The sequence below is a fragment of the Leucoraja erinacea genome, chromosome 25, assembly GCF_028641065.1.
Source record: "Leucoraja erinacea ecotype New England chromosome 25, Leri_hhj_1, whole genome shotgun sequence".
NCBI lineage: Eukaryota > Metazoa > Chordata > Chondrichthyes > Rajiformes > Rajidae > Leucoraja > Leucoraja erinaceus.
Genome location: NC_073401.1, coordinates 23029586 through 23047571, shown reverse-complemented (window position 1 = coordinate 23047571; position 17986 = coordinate 23029586). Strand labels below are relative to the sequence as shown.

At 38.3% G+C, this 17986-nt stretch overlaps 1 protein-coding gene across 2 annotated transcripts in view; it reads left to right on the top strand.

Annotated features, from left to right (window-relative positions):
• Positions 1-12263, top strand: part of LOC129709092 (paxillin-like) — a 103669-nt gene extending 91406 nt beyond the window's left edge. For both annotated transcript variants that reach the window (XM_055655199.1, XM_055655197.1), the window contains exons 8-12: positions 1858-2040; positions 3403-3576; positions 4827-4908; positions 6747-6895; positions 10435-12263. In XM_055655199.1, the coding sequence (XP_055511174.1) occupies positions 1858-2040; positions 3403-3576; positions 4827-4908; positions 6747-6895; positions 10435-10701 (855 nt within the window). In that variant the 3' untranslated portion in view covers positions 10702-12263. The remainder of the gene's footprint in view (positions 1-1857; positions 2041-3402; positions 3577-4826; positions 4909-6746; positions 6896-10434) is intronic.
• Positions 12264-17986: the final 5723 nt, after the last annotated feature.

Sequence of the window (17986 nt, the reverse complement as noted above, 5' to 3'; positions counted from 1 at the left end):
AAGCCTCCACATCCTATCTGCAATGGGACATCCAGAACTGCACACAATATTTCAAATGCACCTAACCAAAATAATTTCTATCTCTTTCCACCACTACCCTCTATTTTCTATGACTACGCCAGCACTGAATGAAAACCAACGTCATCTGGATCAGTCTACCATGAGGGACCTCTGTCAAATGCTTGACTGAATTACATGTACTGAAATACATGTAGAGGATATGGTCCATTATTAACTTTGTTTACCTGCTCAAAAAATTCATCAAGTTTCTCAGACAGGATCTGATCCAGATAAAGTTTTGCTGACTGTTCCTAACTATCCCATTCTCTTCCAAGTGTGAATAAATCCTATCTCAAAGCATCCTCTTCAATGGCTTTGCAACTGTGATGTGAGACTCACTGGCCTATAATGATTGGTACCATTAAAAATAATGCACCAACAACTATTTTTTAGTAGTTTAAAACTTGAACAACTGAAGTTATCATTTACTAAACTAGAAAGGTACAAGTATCTCCTTTATTTATTTATTTATCTGGCATTTTACATCAATACGGTGTCCAAATACTCATTCGGTCATTGTCATCCACAACCACAACATTTGTCTATTTTTGATGCATGTATTTTTTTTTAAATTGGAACTCTTGTGACTTTTCTGTTCTAAGTTTTGTAAAATCTGCTGCGTTTGTCATCAATATTTGCAACATTCTCTTTTGGTTGTGTTTAGTGTTTGACAAATTAATTGTGGCGCTTCTCTGCTGTAACGCCATTTCACAGCCAGAGGGCCTATCTGCTATTTAGAGAACTTTAACAATTCACTAACATGAGTGAAACAATATATATTAAATTGTCTCCTGCAGGTGTGTGAAAATAAATACTGCTTTGGTATTCCTTTCGCTGCCATTAATTGAATATTCATACCAGCTTTCAGGTCATTCATTCCAATGCAATCACGAGATAGGGGTTGCAGTAGAATTTGATGGGAAGAAGACACACACTTCACATTTCCACGCATTCTAAATAGATTAGCTATTTATGAGAGGATGCAATCTCTGTTGTACAGTGACATTTCAAATGTATATAGGTCCATCGTTATTTAATTATGACTGCTGGGTAGTTAACCGATAGACCAAGATGCAAAGGTCCATCATAATTGATTCATGTCCCATTGACAGGGAGACTTCATTAGTAGATATAGCTTGATAGGTTGTCTCTAATGATGCAATGGTATTGTGTAGCACTTTTTTATTCAATATCAGACGATATTTTATGGATCTGTAAAGCTGCACGTACAATAACTATCCCAAGTATATGTTTGTAACAAATGTGGTTATTATATAAATGTTAGAAAAAATGACAACATTTATTTGTATGTGCATGTTAACCATGTATAATGAAAAATGAAATAACGAAAGGTAAGATGTTAATCATAGTTTGTGTCGTAAATGGTTTTTGCAGATATTGTTATGTCTACGGGTATTAGTGGGGTTTTTTGTGACAGTAGGCATACCAGCACCTCCTAACAAGTTATTCTTAATTTTGAAAATCTAGTTTGTTTAATATTATTTCAAGATTACCAAAGTTTAAAGAATATATGTTATTAATTAAAGTTGGTGGTCAGGCAACAGCTTCGAGGATGACATAGACATCACAGCATGGAATGATATGCATCTCTGCATCTTTTTGTCTTCAAAAACCCCACTTATTATAAGCTAAATAATATATCTCAAGGCATTGTAATTCAGTAACTTAAATATCCTAGGGAGAAAATAATTCTGAATATTATCGATGTACGCTCCATTTAGTGTTAGAACTGCAAGCTGCGGAGTATTTAATCCGACTCTCTTTGTTGATTGATAGATGATGACCCAGTCAGGGTCCAAAGGAAAGCAAGGAGGGCCTTCCACTGTAGCAGGTCCACAAAAAGCCGGAAGTCAACTGGATAACATGTTGGATGAATTACACGTTGGGCTGAATAAATTGGGAGTTGCGACTGTAGCAAAAGGAGTATGTGCTGCTTGCAAGAAACCTATAGCCGGACAGGTGAGAACTATCAGGAATAAAAGTGATCTTTATTAATTTTCTGAAATACTCGTTTTTGTTGGATGTTATAGATTTTCACGGGCCAATTTTTTTCCATGAAACAATACTGTTCAATAAAGACTATTTGTATAGTGAAATACTTTTTTATTGAAAGAAGGGTATGAAAGACAATAAATGTTTCTAACATGTTTAATGGGTATTGATGCAAATACAATGCAGCGTATCCCTGCTGTTGTTAAGAAGACATATTATTGACACCTTGATATCTGTTCCTTTCATCAGAAAGGTTTGTACTGTATTTTTCACATTCCCTTATGAAAACAAAATGTGGAATCATAGTTATACAGCAGGCAAATAGGTCCTTCAGGCCAACTTGTACATTACAACCAAGTTGCCTATCTGTGTTTGGCCCACATCGCTCTAAACCTTTCCTATCGATGTACATGTTCAATATCTTTTTAACATTGTAATTGTACCTGATCCAACCACTTCAACTCGACAACGTGCCTTATACCCCACCACCTCCCTATGTGAAAATGTTGCCCCATAAGTCTCGTAGAAATCTTTCCCCACTTTCCCTAAGCCTAAGTTCTCTAGTGTTAGACTCCCCTACCCTGAGAAAAGATTGACTATTCATCTTATCAGTGCTCCTCATAATTTCATATATCTCCATAAGGCTACCCCTCATCCTCCAATGCGCAAGAGAAAAAAGGCCCTAGCCAGTTCAGTTTATCCTTATAACTCAAGCCCTCCAGCCCTGGTCATATCAATGTGAATCTTCTCTGCATACTTTCCAGCTTAATGCCATTCTTCCTATAGCAGTATGACCAGAACTGCATACAATATTTCAAGTATGGCTTTACCAATATAATTTGACATCCTGACCGTTGCACTCAATGCCCTGACTAAGGAAAGGCAAGCATGCAAATGCTTTTTTTCAGTACCCTGTCTACTGTGTTGCTACTTTCAGGGAACTTTGTACTTGTAATCCTAGGTCTCCCAGTTCTACAACATTCTCCAGTGCCGTGCCATATACTGTGTAAGTTCTCCCCTGGTTTAACTTGCCAAAATGCAACACTTCCCACTTGTCTGAGTTATAAACCTCAAACATCCAATTGTACAAAGCACAGGTTGTATCAATACTAGAAACATGATAACCCCTTGATTAACAAGGCTTATTGTGTGATTAAGTTAATTAATGAAGTTGGATTGTGTGTTGCTTTTCTCACTTGGAAAGACGTTAAAAGAGTGTTTACTCCAATGGATATACACATATCAGTTGTGCTGTTGCAAGTAAGAATTTTATTGTTCAGCTACAGAACAGATGACTATAAAACACTCTTGACTCTTATTTTCTGTCAGGTTGTTACTGCCATGGGTCGTACCTGGCACCCCGAGCACTTTGTGTGTACCCATTGTCAAGAAGAGATTGGCTCTCGGAATTTCTTTGAGCGAGATGGACAGCCATACTGTGAGAAGGACTATCACAATCTATTCTCACCCCGTTGTTACTATTGTAATGGACCCATTTTGGATGTGAGTATCTCTGATGTCCACAGTGTTGGATAAAATCAGGTTACTAATTATGTAAATGATAAGAATAAACAAAGCTTGTATATACAGTAAAACCTCACTCTAACGGGCCATGGGGGGGAATCCATGATTGCCGATTTTTGTCCGTTATAACCGAGTAAGGTATATAAACAAACTACCTCAGATGGTGGTTAATACACAAAAGGACACAAAAAGCTGGAGTAACTCAGCAGGTCAGGTTGCATTGTTGGAGAACGTGGATAGGTGACTTTGGGACCATTCTTCAGACTGATTCAGTTTGCTTAGTTACTTCAGCACATTGTGTTGTTTCACCTTGAAACTAGGCGCCGATGTTGCTGGTCTGCACCAGCAAGCCGTTTATGATGACTTGCAGCAGGTTCGGGTGAGAGGGCTGTTGGGTCCTGGGTCCCTGGGTGTACCCCTGGGTCAGCAGCGCTTTCTTCAGGCTGTTGGCAATAAGACGTGTTTGATCACTCTGAGACTCCCTACCCTCTCACCTGCTGCTGCTTCCAAGGTGGAGTATGTTGGCAGCTCCTGGGGAGGAGGTGGCGGTGGAGGGGGGGGGAGAGGCCCAGTGGACAGAGCAATGGGAGAAAGAAGAGACAGTGATGGTCGAGTGGGGAGCGGAAGCAGCAGCAGGCGAGAGGGGAGAGAGGTCCACAGTGACCGAGCACGTCATGTCAGTGGCGACGGCCTGAAGAAACCGCTGTCCCCAGGGGCTACGAACTGAGCCGCAACACCAGCCGTGTCACCGAACCGTACGATGGGTCAAGAAGGGTTCGCTGGTGCACCTTGCAAATCGAGAGTGGCATCGGAAGCAGATTCAGATTCAATTTTAATTGTCATTGTCAGTGTACAGTACAGAGACAACGAAATGCATTCGTTGTCTCTGCAGGGGCTCTAAACGGCCGGGGATGGATCATCAGGTCCATCCGTTACAACCAAAATCCATTATAAAGGGGTCCGTTAAAACGGGGGTTTACTGTACAATAAAGCTTTGTACGTCCTGGAAATATTTCTTTCTAAGATTATTTCTTTACTGATGTAAGTAGGGTAAATTAAGAATTGAAGATACTGGGAATGAGATTTTAAGATTTGTTGAAGACAAATATTGTGGAATTATGTTTGGGCTACCTAGATACAGCATTGATAGTATTGTGTCCCTGGTCAACTCTGAACTGCAGTGCTTCATTTTTCACTAATGGTTTCTTTATTTTTGCCTTTTCTTGCAGAAAGTGGTGACTGCACTGGATCGAACATGGCATCCGGAACACTTCTTCTGTGCTCAGTGTGGTGCTTTCTTTGGGCCAGATGGTATGATACTCTCTCTGTTGTGTGATGTTTTATATAGTTGGGCCATTCCAGATTTTATGTTTTTGAATTGTTCAATAAAAGTACTACTTAGCAATGTATTCCAGATTCCAGTGTTGACTTATCCTTGTTATGGCCAAGCCAGGCAGCATGTAATGCCTTTAATACAATGGAAATAGTTAAAGAGTGTTGCACTAAGAATACCATTAAATCATTGCAGTGTTGTTTGGCCAACTTGATTAGTCAATTTTCAGCATTTTTACGTTCTGTGTGACTAAAACAAAAAAAAAAATAGGTACTGCTCATATACTATGAAACATATATTGAACTTGTATGTGGGCCATGCACAATATAGTTATTTGTTCATTACGGCCAAGTATTTCAATCACTTTATTATATTATCTCCTTATTTTCTGTTCCGTGTTGTGATATTTAATCTTGCGTGTTATGAGTCCTAAGTAGATTTAGCTGAATAGAATCATTACCCACTATTAAGCATTATGTCAGTTTAAATTCTTGATTTTCATTGAGATTGACGTTATTCAAGCACATCAACAGGTAAGAGTTGCTGAATAAAGCATGAAGTGTAGTTTCAGCAAGTGAGCATTTGTACCTTTATGTATAACTTTTGTTTGTTCTCATTCTATGTCAGTTATTTTTAATGTGAAAAAAAAACTTTCTAAGTCATCAAAATCTCAAATATGCTTAGTGTAAATTGGAGACAAGGTCAGGATGCTGTGTGCAGAAGATGTTGCCACTGCAGGCTCAATATACACAATAAAGTAAATCAAGCCGAGAAAAAGGTCATTTGTCAATTACTACATATGCCAACTACCTCAATCACTAAAGACAATCTTGACAGGGAAGTTATGACAATTGTTCTGAAACTTTCAATTCATTTCTTAGATGCACTCGATTAAAAGGCCTGGGTAATTGGGTGACTATAATAACATTGTTGGCCTGTTTAATAAATATTACTTTGACTTCCCTTCCTTACTGTAATCTCAAGCCAAGGATTTTGAGTGATCTTTTTATTCTCTACCTCAACGCTGCTATATTTTTATTCATTGTAGAAATTAAGAGAATTTTTAAACAGCTTGTGCTTAACAATTCCTTAGCACGTGTGGAATAAGAGAATCCAGAATGCCTATTTTTTCAATGAACGGGAAGTATGTTTTGTTTGTTTTCACAACCTGGTTGGAGATTTTCCTCATTATTTTCACTTCACAATATTGCTGCTAATAAGGTACCAAAGGAATTTATTCATTTTACTTGATCTAATCTAACTGATGCAACATTTTCGCAAGTGACATTTAATGAAGATATAATTGTTTCTTCCTTAATAAAATCGTCCCAGAATTAGCTTGTCACAGTTTACACTGTACTGTAGCAACTTTCTCTTCCTCTTAAGCATCACTTGAGTCCTTTGGAAATAAACGTAACAACCACAATACCTATCCTAATGAAGATCATTCTGTACATTGGTTGAAGCTGCACCATTAATATTGTATTAATGATGAGCGTGAACCTTGGCATCCGATGACTGCACTGACCACTGTCACTCTAGTTGTTATTAACTAAAATTATATATCTTCTGTAGTTGCAGTAATTTTGCATCATATTTGCACAACTCTGCACATAACAATGGCAGCTTATAACACTGGCATGTTCTGTAAGTCCCAGCCCACAATAATATTTTTTATCATCGTTCTTAGTTTTATTTTCAACGTGGTGTATGTTGGCGTGTCTTCAGGAATAATAATAATTTCACCAAATGTTTTGCTAGGTTATGGTAAGTTAGGCTGATGTGGACACACTACAGTGACATACTTCTTTTGCAGGATTCCATGAAAAAGACGGGAAAGCCTACTGTCGCAAAGATTACTTTGACATGTTCGCTCCAAAGTGCGGTGGCTGTGCGCGGGCGATTCTAGAAAACTATATCTCAGCCCTCAATTCACTGTGGCACCCAGAGTGCTTTGTGTGCCGGGTAAGAGAAGCAATTAATCTGTGTTTGCTTCAGAAATTGTTGTTAAACATTAAAGTAATTAAGTCCTTAATGTTATATGTTAATAAATATGTTAGATTTTCAATGAAATAGAGCATCATGTTTTGTTTGAACCGAGATTAAGTATTTAATAGGATAGCAGGAATGATGATGTATTCTGTTGAAGTGTGGAGGTGTATTGAATCTGCAGAGTAGTTTAAATCCACGACAGCACTTGACATCAAAGCTGGTACAACTTTGGGTAGCAACAAGAACACATCATCAGGTGAATTCTAAAGCTGCATAGCTAGACATGGAATATTAAATTCATCACTTTCTCGTGTGTGCCAGCACAATCTTTGGAATTATCTCGGGAAAACATTACAGCAGGTCAGAAAGGTGACTCCTCAGTCCCACCAATTGTTGCACGATTGAATTCACAAACATTGATCTGTCAACCAGAGATAGATACAAAGTGCTGGAGTAACTCAACGGGACAAGCAGCATCTCTGGAGGAAAAGGATAGGTGACATTTTGGGTTGTGCCTTTCTTAAGACTGAAAGCAGGGGACCCGAAACGTCACCTACCCTTTTCCTTCAGAAATGCTGCCTGACCCACTGAGTTGCTCAGGCACTTTGTGTCCATCATTGGTTTAAACCAGCATCTGCTGTTCTTTGTTACTATGGTCTGCCAACAAAGCTTGCTAATCTCAAGGGGTAAGTAAAGGGGAACCTGGATTACAATTATGCCAAAACTGCTTTGTTACTATGCCTTGACTACTGATGATCTATGTGCCCACTTTTGTACATATCTTAACAGCTGGAACCAAACAAATCAACATGATAAATATGTGTATGATCAATCAAGAGCAAAGATAGATTACAATGGACTCTTAGTCATCCAGTATCCATGGGAAATGGAAACTACCTGTTACATGAATATTCTTGTTCCATGAGACTTGCCAAATAAAAACACTGGTATTCTCTATGGGAAAATTTAAATAAATTGCAGAACCAAATGTCATCTCCTTAGTTCAAGTTCAAGTGAGTTTATTGTCATTTGTCCCTGATAGGACAATGAAATCCTTGCTTTGCTTCAGCACACAGAACATAGTAGGCATTTGCTACAAAACAGATCAACGTGTCCATATACCATAATATAAATATATACACACACATGAATAAATAAAATGATAAAGTGCAAATAACAGATAATTGGCTATTAATAATCAAAGTTTTGTCCGAGCCAGGTTTAATAGCCTGATGGCTGTGGGGAAGTAGCTATTCCTGAACCTGGTTGTTGCAGTCTTCAGGCTCCTGTACCTTCTACCTGAAGGTAGCAGGGAGATGAGTTATTATAAATAACAATATTACTCCGTAAAATTGTAGGAATGCAGAACTCTTCTGAGAGAAGAGAGACAGTTCTAGCTCTTGCGAGCAACTCCTATTCTCATGAGATGGAGCATCAGCTAGGCTGTGAAAACTCAAAGCATCTTTCACCATTACACCAGAGCTGTAATGATTGTTGACTTAACTGTTGTGGCAGTTTAGAGCTTCCACTGCTGTGCATATATTGGGTGGCTTGAGCCTGTACTGCAACGGAGGGTACAATCTCTGCTGCTGGGTGCTGCGTCATTAATTGTGTGAGCATTGGCATGGAACGGATCACCACTTGCATGCTGGAAAGAACAGGCTCCAGATCTTGCACAAAGCTGTGAGCACGGTTGGAAATTCATTTTGCAGTTATAGAATATTTAACATCAAAAGCTCAAGATCACATGCTCCTAGATATCTTGGGCGGGTGTTCAAACAGGTTAGGTCTTTCCCCCAGAATATGCACGTGCATATTCATCAGCCTTAATCTGCAGGCTATCCTATTATTGTTCTCATCTGACTCCTGCAAAACAGAACCGGTATATAAGATATCCTCACATCTGTTAATTTTTCCCTGCCCTGGCTAAAGATTACTTATCCCTGATGTCTCACTTTGGACAAATAAGCCTGTACCATCTACGATGTAGCAGGATCTGAGCTAATGTGACAATCCCCTCAGCTGATAGGGCAGGAATAATAACAATAATAACAAAATCTGTTTTGTTTCACCTCCACTATGTTGTCACAGCTTCATTCCACACGCTGTCCTGGTCACCACTTCTGGCTCTGCCATAAATTCACTGTTTATGCCATTAGATATTTATTTTGTGCATGTTGGGACTAGCCTGGAAATGCTCAGCCTTGTCCCCTAACCTCTTTATTGGCTCACCAGGAAAATTGTCATCTACATGAAAATCATACTGAGCAGGCAATTTTCCTTTGATTATGGGACTGTTGATGAGCCTGCCTTATACCTTTGCATACTTAACCTCGCTATATCTATAATAATTTGCACCTCATTTCACTTACTCACCCACATGTTGATGACCTATGTTATTCCTGAATTGGTTACAATTCATTTTAATGTCTGTTGTTCAAATCCTTTGGCTACACCTCCACCTGCGAATCTCTATACCTCAAGTTTTATCTATTTCATTGCTCTATCATTATTGTTTATGCCCACCTGTCTTGGTCCTAAGCTTTGAAAACTCTCCGCAGCTTTAACTTTGTTTTATTTCTGATCTTCCCCAACATAACAGTCAAAAAACCAGAATTAATATTATGCCCTTACTACTAGAAATAGAACTAGAATTAGTACGTAATCAGAAACAGACACAGTTTGTCACAATACAGTACAACAAAAGAGTACAACAAAAGGAGACTGCAGCTCATAAATAGTCCGGTCCTTTTAGAAAAGTATTTTATAGAATGTTGTTCCCAAGCTGACTACCCAATTTTCAATTTTTTTGTGCAATGTGACTAAGTCGTGAGCTGTTTTAATTGTGATTTTATTCTGCGCGATGGGTTTTCATCACATTTTGTGTACATGCAAAATATTGTTTTCCTTGTGTATTAATATGAGCAATATTTAACACCAGTGATTCTCGTCTTTTTTTATCCAACCTCTGATATCTACATAACCTTTGATTTTTACGGGTAAACTAAATGGGAGGGGAAAAAATAACTTGGGTTGTGATTTCTGACAACTTAACTTAAATAAAAATTGTGGACGTCTGATGTTCAAGTTGCATAAGAGAACACCTTGCTACATAATATCTTGTAGAAATATTTTAAGAAGAGACATCCATAGCAGTATTAATCTGTTCATGGAATTGTGATGTCAATTTATATTCTAAGCATTTTGAAATGACACAGATGTTGAACTGAAATAAAAACATTTGCAGTGTTTATTTCTGACACTGACTGAAAAAAGTGAAACTCCTCGAGACAAGATTTTAAGATTTGTAAGATTTCCCTCCACCTAACACCAGGAGATCAATTGTTAGACAGTTTCAGACCAGTTCATACATAATCATATCCTAACCCTCAATATTGCCATGTGTATACTTACTTTGTACATGATATTGCTGATGAACTGAGGATATGCATATCTGAAATTTATTTATAAATCCTTCTTGGTAAAGTCTACTTTTTCTGTTTCATTTACAGGAATGTTTCACCCCATTCATAAATGGCAGCTTTTTTGAACATGAGGGTCAGCCGTATTGCGAGATGCATTACCATGAGCGTCGCAACTCACTGTGCTCTGGATGTCAGAAGCCTATCACAGGCCGCTGTATCACTGCTATGGGAAAGAAGTTCCACCCAGAGCATTTTGTCTGTGCCTTCTGCTTGAAACAGCTCAACAAGGGCACCTTCAAAGAGCAGAATGACAAGCCCTATTGTCACAACTGCTTTATCAAGCTCTTCTGTTAGATTCATCCCACCAGCCACCCCTCCAGTTCAATCATTCCTCTACTTCCACAAATTCACATTCAGGCACATGATCCCAATGGAACAGAAATTATCCAGTTTTTAGGGGCAATACAGATCTTGGACTTAAATAACAAACAATTTATTTGTGTATCTCCTCTTACTTACAGTCACTGCGAAAAGAGAAATTCCTCTAGATGAGGTGTTGAAAGTGCCATATTTTCCTCAATCCCAACCCCACAACCTCCAGGTGATTAACTTCATGCTAATAGCCATCTGTGGCAGGCTGGTTGAGGAGCTGTCAGATTCAATAACTTGAACCCAAATCAGCAGTGACAATTTACCAGTGGTTTCTATCCAGCTCAGTTCTTGTTTCATTATATATTTTTTTAAACTGCAAAGACCATTTTAATATTGCAACCTCACAGACACCAACCCCAAGAGTACATATATATTGAGGCTTTTTCCTTGTCGAAAAGGTAAACAATACAATGAATATATAATTGCAGTTAAACAATTCCCTGAATGGCTTGGTAAAACTAACTTGGTAAAACTACAACAGAACAATCCTCTAAAGGAACACAGTCGAACTGACAATAAATCTACAGAGAACTATATGAAACATAGATGATGTTGCTGGAAAGCAAAAGTATTTTTTATGAGAAATGTCTCTGTTGCACACCAGTGTCTCCTTGATGTTAGTAAAGCCTTTGACTAACTGAAGCAATAATATTTCTTAGCAATGGTCACAATCGCACTTCCTGTTTGGTACACAGGGAAGTTTCCTTTGGTAGATTTGATAGAACTTTTACATGTCTGTAACCTTTTTATCCTCTACTTTCAGTTACCTGAAGAGTTCATAATTCTGAGCTTTCATGTCAGAATTATGTGAATTTAAAATCATGACAACCACTTTTTGTAAGCCACACATCACATGTAGGTGATGCAAGTAATTTTTGTGCTTTCTTACAAAATTAATGACTAATTCTTACATGGAAATTTAAAGGACTGTTAGATGGGACACTGCCTGTTCACTTTTATAGCACAAGAACAGTTTTAATCTTTGGAGCACGTCCTAACCTAATGTCTGTGAACAGAACATTTTCAATTGTGAGCCTGCTGTATTTTTATCAACTCTCTTGCCTAATTTGCCAATAATTTATCTTTATATGATATGTCTTAATTCCTGCTGTTGAGCTTTTGGGTCTTCCCACATAATGTGTTGCCATATTTTGTCTGTCATCCTAAGAGTAATTCAGTTTTTAGAAAAAAACAGTGGTAACAGCTGAGGTCAGAAGCTTTTTAGTGCCATTTTAACTGGTCACATTGTGATAAATTGAAACCTCACTAGTGTTTACAATGCATTGAATCCAGTCAGCCATTAAACCAAAGGGAATTCCTCAAGAATGAGATAAATTGTTTTAAGGAAATAGTCCTGATTCTTTCCTCTGATCAATAATAATCACTTGTGTTTGACTACATCTTTGTACATCTTTTAATCATGGCTTATACAATCTCATATATAATCTCATGGGTTTTTGCTAATAAAAGTGCTTTTCATTTTATTTTAAGACTTCGGTTGGCTTTTTCTTTTGAAAGATCTAAATTAGCCATGTCTTTCCAAATGTTATTTTGAAATTCTCCAGCTGGGTGCTAATGGATTATTTTCTTTTTTTAACTGAGTGAACCAGATGAAGAAGATTTGGTTGTCATGTAAGCTATTACTAAATTATGGGCGGCGCGGTAGCGCAGCGGTAGAGTGGCTGCCTTACTGCGCCAAAGACCCGGGTTAGATCCTGAGTACGGGTATGGAGTTTGTAAGTTCTCCCCATAACGTGTGTGGGTTTTTTTCCTGGATCTCCAGTTTCTTCCCACACTCCAAAGACATACAGGTTTGTAGGTTAATGGGTGTGGTATAATTGTAAATTGTCCCTAGTTTGTGGGGATTAATGTTAATGTGCGAGGAGCACTGATCAGCGCAGATTCGGTGAGCCGAAGAGCCTGCTTCCATGCTGTATCTCTGAATTAAACTAAACTAAACTAAATTTGAAGTCAGTGAAAATATGAGGTAAATCTCGAGGCCAAGCTTGAAAAAGAAAAAACTTAGCAGAGTAAAATAATTAATAATGTACATCAATGGGAGACTATGCAATGAAGCCCGTTATCAACAAAGACATTTCAAATCCAGAAACAACTATTTTAATCTAAAAGATGGCTTTAGAACATGCTACTAAATGGAATATACATATTTTATCATAGATCATTTAAAATAAAGTAGGTAGGTACATGAGGGAGAAAGGAGCTAAATGATTGAAACAATATACAAATCGGATTTGATGAAATCATATGAGAGGCAGTTCATGTTGCCATCAATGTTATACAGAATATAAAGAGTACATTTAATTTCGTATTACGGGCCTTAAAAGAATAACTGAGGATCAACTGTTCATCAACCGCAGCATAATTTAGAATCAATTGTAATAAAGAGTAGGGAAGGATGGAAGGGGGATATAGGTCAACAATCAATCCACTTGCATTTTCTCATATCTTCGCCCATGAATGCAAATTGGTGCAAGACAGCCCCGCAGCGAAGAGCAGTGATCTGTTACTCACTTGGAAATACTAGAATGCTGAGGTATGTCGAGACGAAAGGAATGTTTGCCATTTAAAAGTGGACCAAGCTATTCGAAGACATCTGTGGAATGCCCATTGCTGTAAGTGAAGTGTCTCAAAACATTTTACACCTGGGAATGGAATCAAGTTAGAAAATGAATAAGTGTGAGAAGGTTATATTCATGGTTGTCAAAATAAGTTTGCAAAATAGAAACTAAAGTGACTGGACAGAGACAATGAGATCCTGGTACTTCTTTCCAAAGAGTGCAGTGGGATCACTTTCACCAGAAGAACTGCAATAGTTCCTGAGTAATTGTAATTGGGCAATAAGTGGTCTTGCCCCGTCCTACCTATCTGAGCTTCTTCACCCTTATTCGCCCTCCCGCTCTCTCAGGTCAGATGATCAGCTGCTCCTGATTGAGCCAAAGACTAAGCGGAAGCTCAGAGGGGACCGTGCCTTTGCTGTGTCGGCTCCGAGATTGTGGAATGAATTGCCTCTGCACGTTAAACAGGCCCCTTCTCTAGCTGTTTTTAAATCACTCCTGAAGACGTATCTATTCTCCCTGGCCTTTGTAGACCAGTGAGGTGTTGAATTGTTTATTAACTTTATTTGCTTGGTTTTGCTGCGTTGTTCGTACTTGTGTTTTATGTTTTTTAATTTATTGTTTGGATTTTTGTATGTAATTTATGCGCCTCGTGTTAGTTGTATGTTCTGTTGTTCTGCCTGTTTTATGATGTCTTGCTTGTTTTCTTTTTTCTGTACAGCACTTTGGTCAGCTTTGGTTGTTTTTAAGGTGCTTAACAAATAAAGTTATTAATAAATGCTGGTGTTGCCAGCAATGCCTAAAAAAAGATGAATAAAGAAAAGAAGAATTGCAGAGTATTGGAACATAGTGAAAGAACCAGTGCATAGATTGATACAGCGTGGAAACAGGACCTTTGGCCCACACCATCCAACATGTCCCAGTTACACTAGTCCCACCTGCCTGCACTTGGTCCATATCCCTCCTAGCCTGTCCTATCCATGAACCTGTCACACTGTTTCTTAAACGTTGGGATAGTCCCCACCTCAACTACCTCCTCTGGTAGCTTGTTCCATACGCCCACCACCCTTTGTGTGAAAAAGTTACTGCTCAGATTCCTATTAAATCTTTTCCCCTTCACCTTGAACTTATGTCCTCTGGTCCATGATTCCCCTATTCTGGGCAAAAGATTCTGTGCATCTACCCGATCTATTCCTCTCATGATTTTATACACCTCTCTAAGAATCACTCCTCATCCTCCTTTGGACTACTGTGGAGTCTTTGGAAAGGGTATAGAGGAGGTTTGCCAGAATGATGCCTGGAATAGCTACAGGGAAAGGTTGGAGACTTGAATTGGCTTCTGGAACACGAGAGGTTGCGGGGAGACCTGATAAAAGTGTATACAAATTATGTAAGAGTAGGCAGTCAGAACCTTTTTCCCAGGATGGAAAAAATCAAATACTAGATGTCGTAGCTTTAAAGTGAGAGGGGCGAAGTTTAAGGGAGATGTGCGGGGAAGTTTTTACACAGACAATGGTGAGTGCCAGGGATGGTGGTTGAGTCTGAAACGATAGTGGCATATAAGAGATTTTTTAATAGGTATATGGATTTGGAGGGATTAAGTGAAGACAGGTAGGTGTTGGTCTTGGTATTATGTTTGGTATGGATATTGTGGGCTGAAATGCCTGTTCTTGTACTGTACTGTTTTGTGACCCAGATCATGGGGTAAACGAAGAATCTATTTCACGTGGTGAAGAAGTCACTAACTATAGAAGCAGAAATTGAATTGGTGGAAGGATTAGAGGGGAGTTGAGGGGGAAAAAAAGTATTCAGCGAATGGTGGGTGCCTTTGAATTAATTCCTCGAACATTTAGCAGAGGCAGAAATCCTCAACAGATTTACAAAGTACCAGGATGAGCACTTAACAAGATGCAGGCTACTGGGTTTGCATCAAGGCAGAGTAGCGGTAGGAACCTAAAAGTATAAATAGTATGGACTCAATAGGATAAATGGTAGTCTCCTGTGCTGTAACTGACAGAATTCCATATCAAAGGTAAGAAATTATCACTTATTAATTACAGCATTCCCAATGATTAAAAATGAGTATTTTCCAATTTGTAGCACCCTGCACTTAATGGCATTGAAATGTATCTTGCCTGCTTTTGCAGTTCTTGAGTGGCTGATTATTTTACCACTACCAACGAAATGACTAGACTGTAACTGCACCAGAAACGTCTACAGATTTTTTTGAACATTTTAGTGCCAAAGAAGACTATAACAGAAAATCAGGAGGGCACTATAATTTTTCACTGTTGGTTTTAATTGCGGAAGCTTTCAATAAAGAAAACCAACATTTCTGGCATCCCATCAAAAGGAATGAAAATCAAGAAATTGTGATTCATTCATTGGATGATACAGAATTTGAATTAAGTCAATGGACATCAGTCGAATCATCAACAAAGTATTGATGGGGTTGAATTATGATAGAGCAAGGCATTAATCTGGAGATTAATGAAGGGTTGGGTAAAGGCATTTGCCTTTCGGAATTGCTGTGTATGTTACCAATCCCACATCCCTAGTTTGGCACCTCCCAATTATTAATTGAGTATTTTCCAATTTGTACCACGCTGCACTTATTGGTATTGAAATGTATCTTACCTGCTTTTATAGTTCTTGAGTAACTGATTATTTTACCACCATCTACAAAATGACGAGACATTTCTAGATTAAGTGCACCAGGAATTTCTACAGATTTTTTTATTTTAGTGCCGAAGAAAGATGTAAAAGAAAATCAGGAGAGCACCATAATTTTTCTACCCATAGTGCTCACAATGCTTTGCAATTAGTGATGTTTGCCAGTGCTGTGAACAAATCTGAGGATAATGAGATTAGATAGTTTGTTTTGACAGTCTCTTGTTGTATAAATAATTTCAAACATATGCTCATATCCTGGTATCGTGATACTCTGCATCAGAATGGTTGGAAATGTGAAGATACGTAATATTTTAAGCAATTTGCAATAAAATGTTTCTCCAATATTTGAAAATCAATTTGAATATACAAAAAAGTAACACATGAATATCAGCAACACCATGGCAAATCGGATCCATTATATGTGATTGACCTCGTATGCTTTTTGGAAAGCTGATATGAATTTGATATTTATGGAATTTTTTATAGAAATGTAATACTCTTTGTAATTATAACATTTTAATAACAATATTGTTTAAATTACTTGCTCAAATGATTTCCAAATGGCAATCTCAGGAGTGTGTTTTAAAGAACAATTGATTTTTGGGACAAGGAAGGTATGTATATTGAGCAGGCAAATGCATTTCAGATTATTTTATGACAATTGTAGGCAGGACAAATACATTTTTTGCAAACCTCCGTTGTTGGTGACGGATATAAATGACTTAGACATAAATGTGGATGGGTTGGTAAGTTTGCAGGCCACATCAAGATTGCTGGCATCGCGGAGAGTGAATACGGCTGTGGAAGTATACAGTGGCATGTGCAGTAGATCAACTACAGAATAGTTAATGAAGCTTAATCTGAGCTAGTGCGACAAAGTACGCTTTCAGAAGTCGGATATAAAGGGAGCTGGTTGATGGCAAAACACCTAACAGCACTGATGTGCAGAGAGATCTTGGGGACAGGGCCAGTAGCTGATTGAAAGTGGCAACACAAGTAGAAAGTGGTAAATGAATATGGTATGCTTGCCTTCATTGGTTGCCGTTTTGAACATTGAGTCAGTAAGTCATGATGCAGTATTTGGAGTATTGTGTGCAGTTCAGGTCGCCCTATTACAGGAAGGATGTGGAGGCTTTAGAGAGGGTGCAAAAGAGGTTAACCATAATGTTACCTGGATTGGTGGGTTACAGCTACAAGGAGCAGTACAAATGTGTAATTTTTTCTGTGGAACACTGGAGGTTGAGGGGAGACCTGATAGAAGTGTGTCATTTTATAAGAGGCAAGGATAGAGTAAACGGTCAGAATGTTGTTCCCAGGATGGAAAAGGACTAGAGGGCATAGCTTTAAGGTGAGATGGGCAAGGAGATGTGCGGGGCAATGTTTTTGCACAGAAGTTGGTGGGTGCCTGGAATGTGCTACCAGGGGTTGTGGTGAAGACAAATACAAGAAGAACATTTAAGAGATTTCCAGATAAGCACATGGATATGGAAGGGTATGGATCGTGTACAGCCAAATGAGATAAGTTTATCTTGTTATCATGTTCGACACAGACACTATAGCCCTTGGGCCAGTTCTAGTCCTATATCATTCTATATTATAAATTATGTTTTGAAACACTGAAGGATTTTGAAGTGAGCAACATATTAAAGGCATTTTCTGGAGTTGACATTGAGAAACAAACTTTAAAGGTTCCCTGGATAGCAAAATATAATGAGGAATATGGATGACCATGAAATGATAGCAATATTTCTTTGTCATGAGGACTGAAACAGTCTGCAGTTTCCCCTTCACTATAACGTTATTATGTAATATTTACCATAAAAGATGCTTTAATTATGTCACACCATAAGGATTCGTAGAACATAGAACTGTACAGCATAGGAGCAGGACCTTTGCCCACAATATCCATGCCGAACATGATGCCAAGATAAACTAATCTCCTCTGCCTGCATGTGATC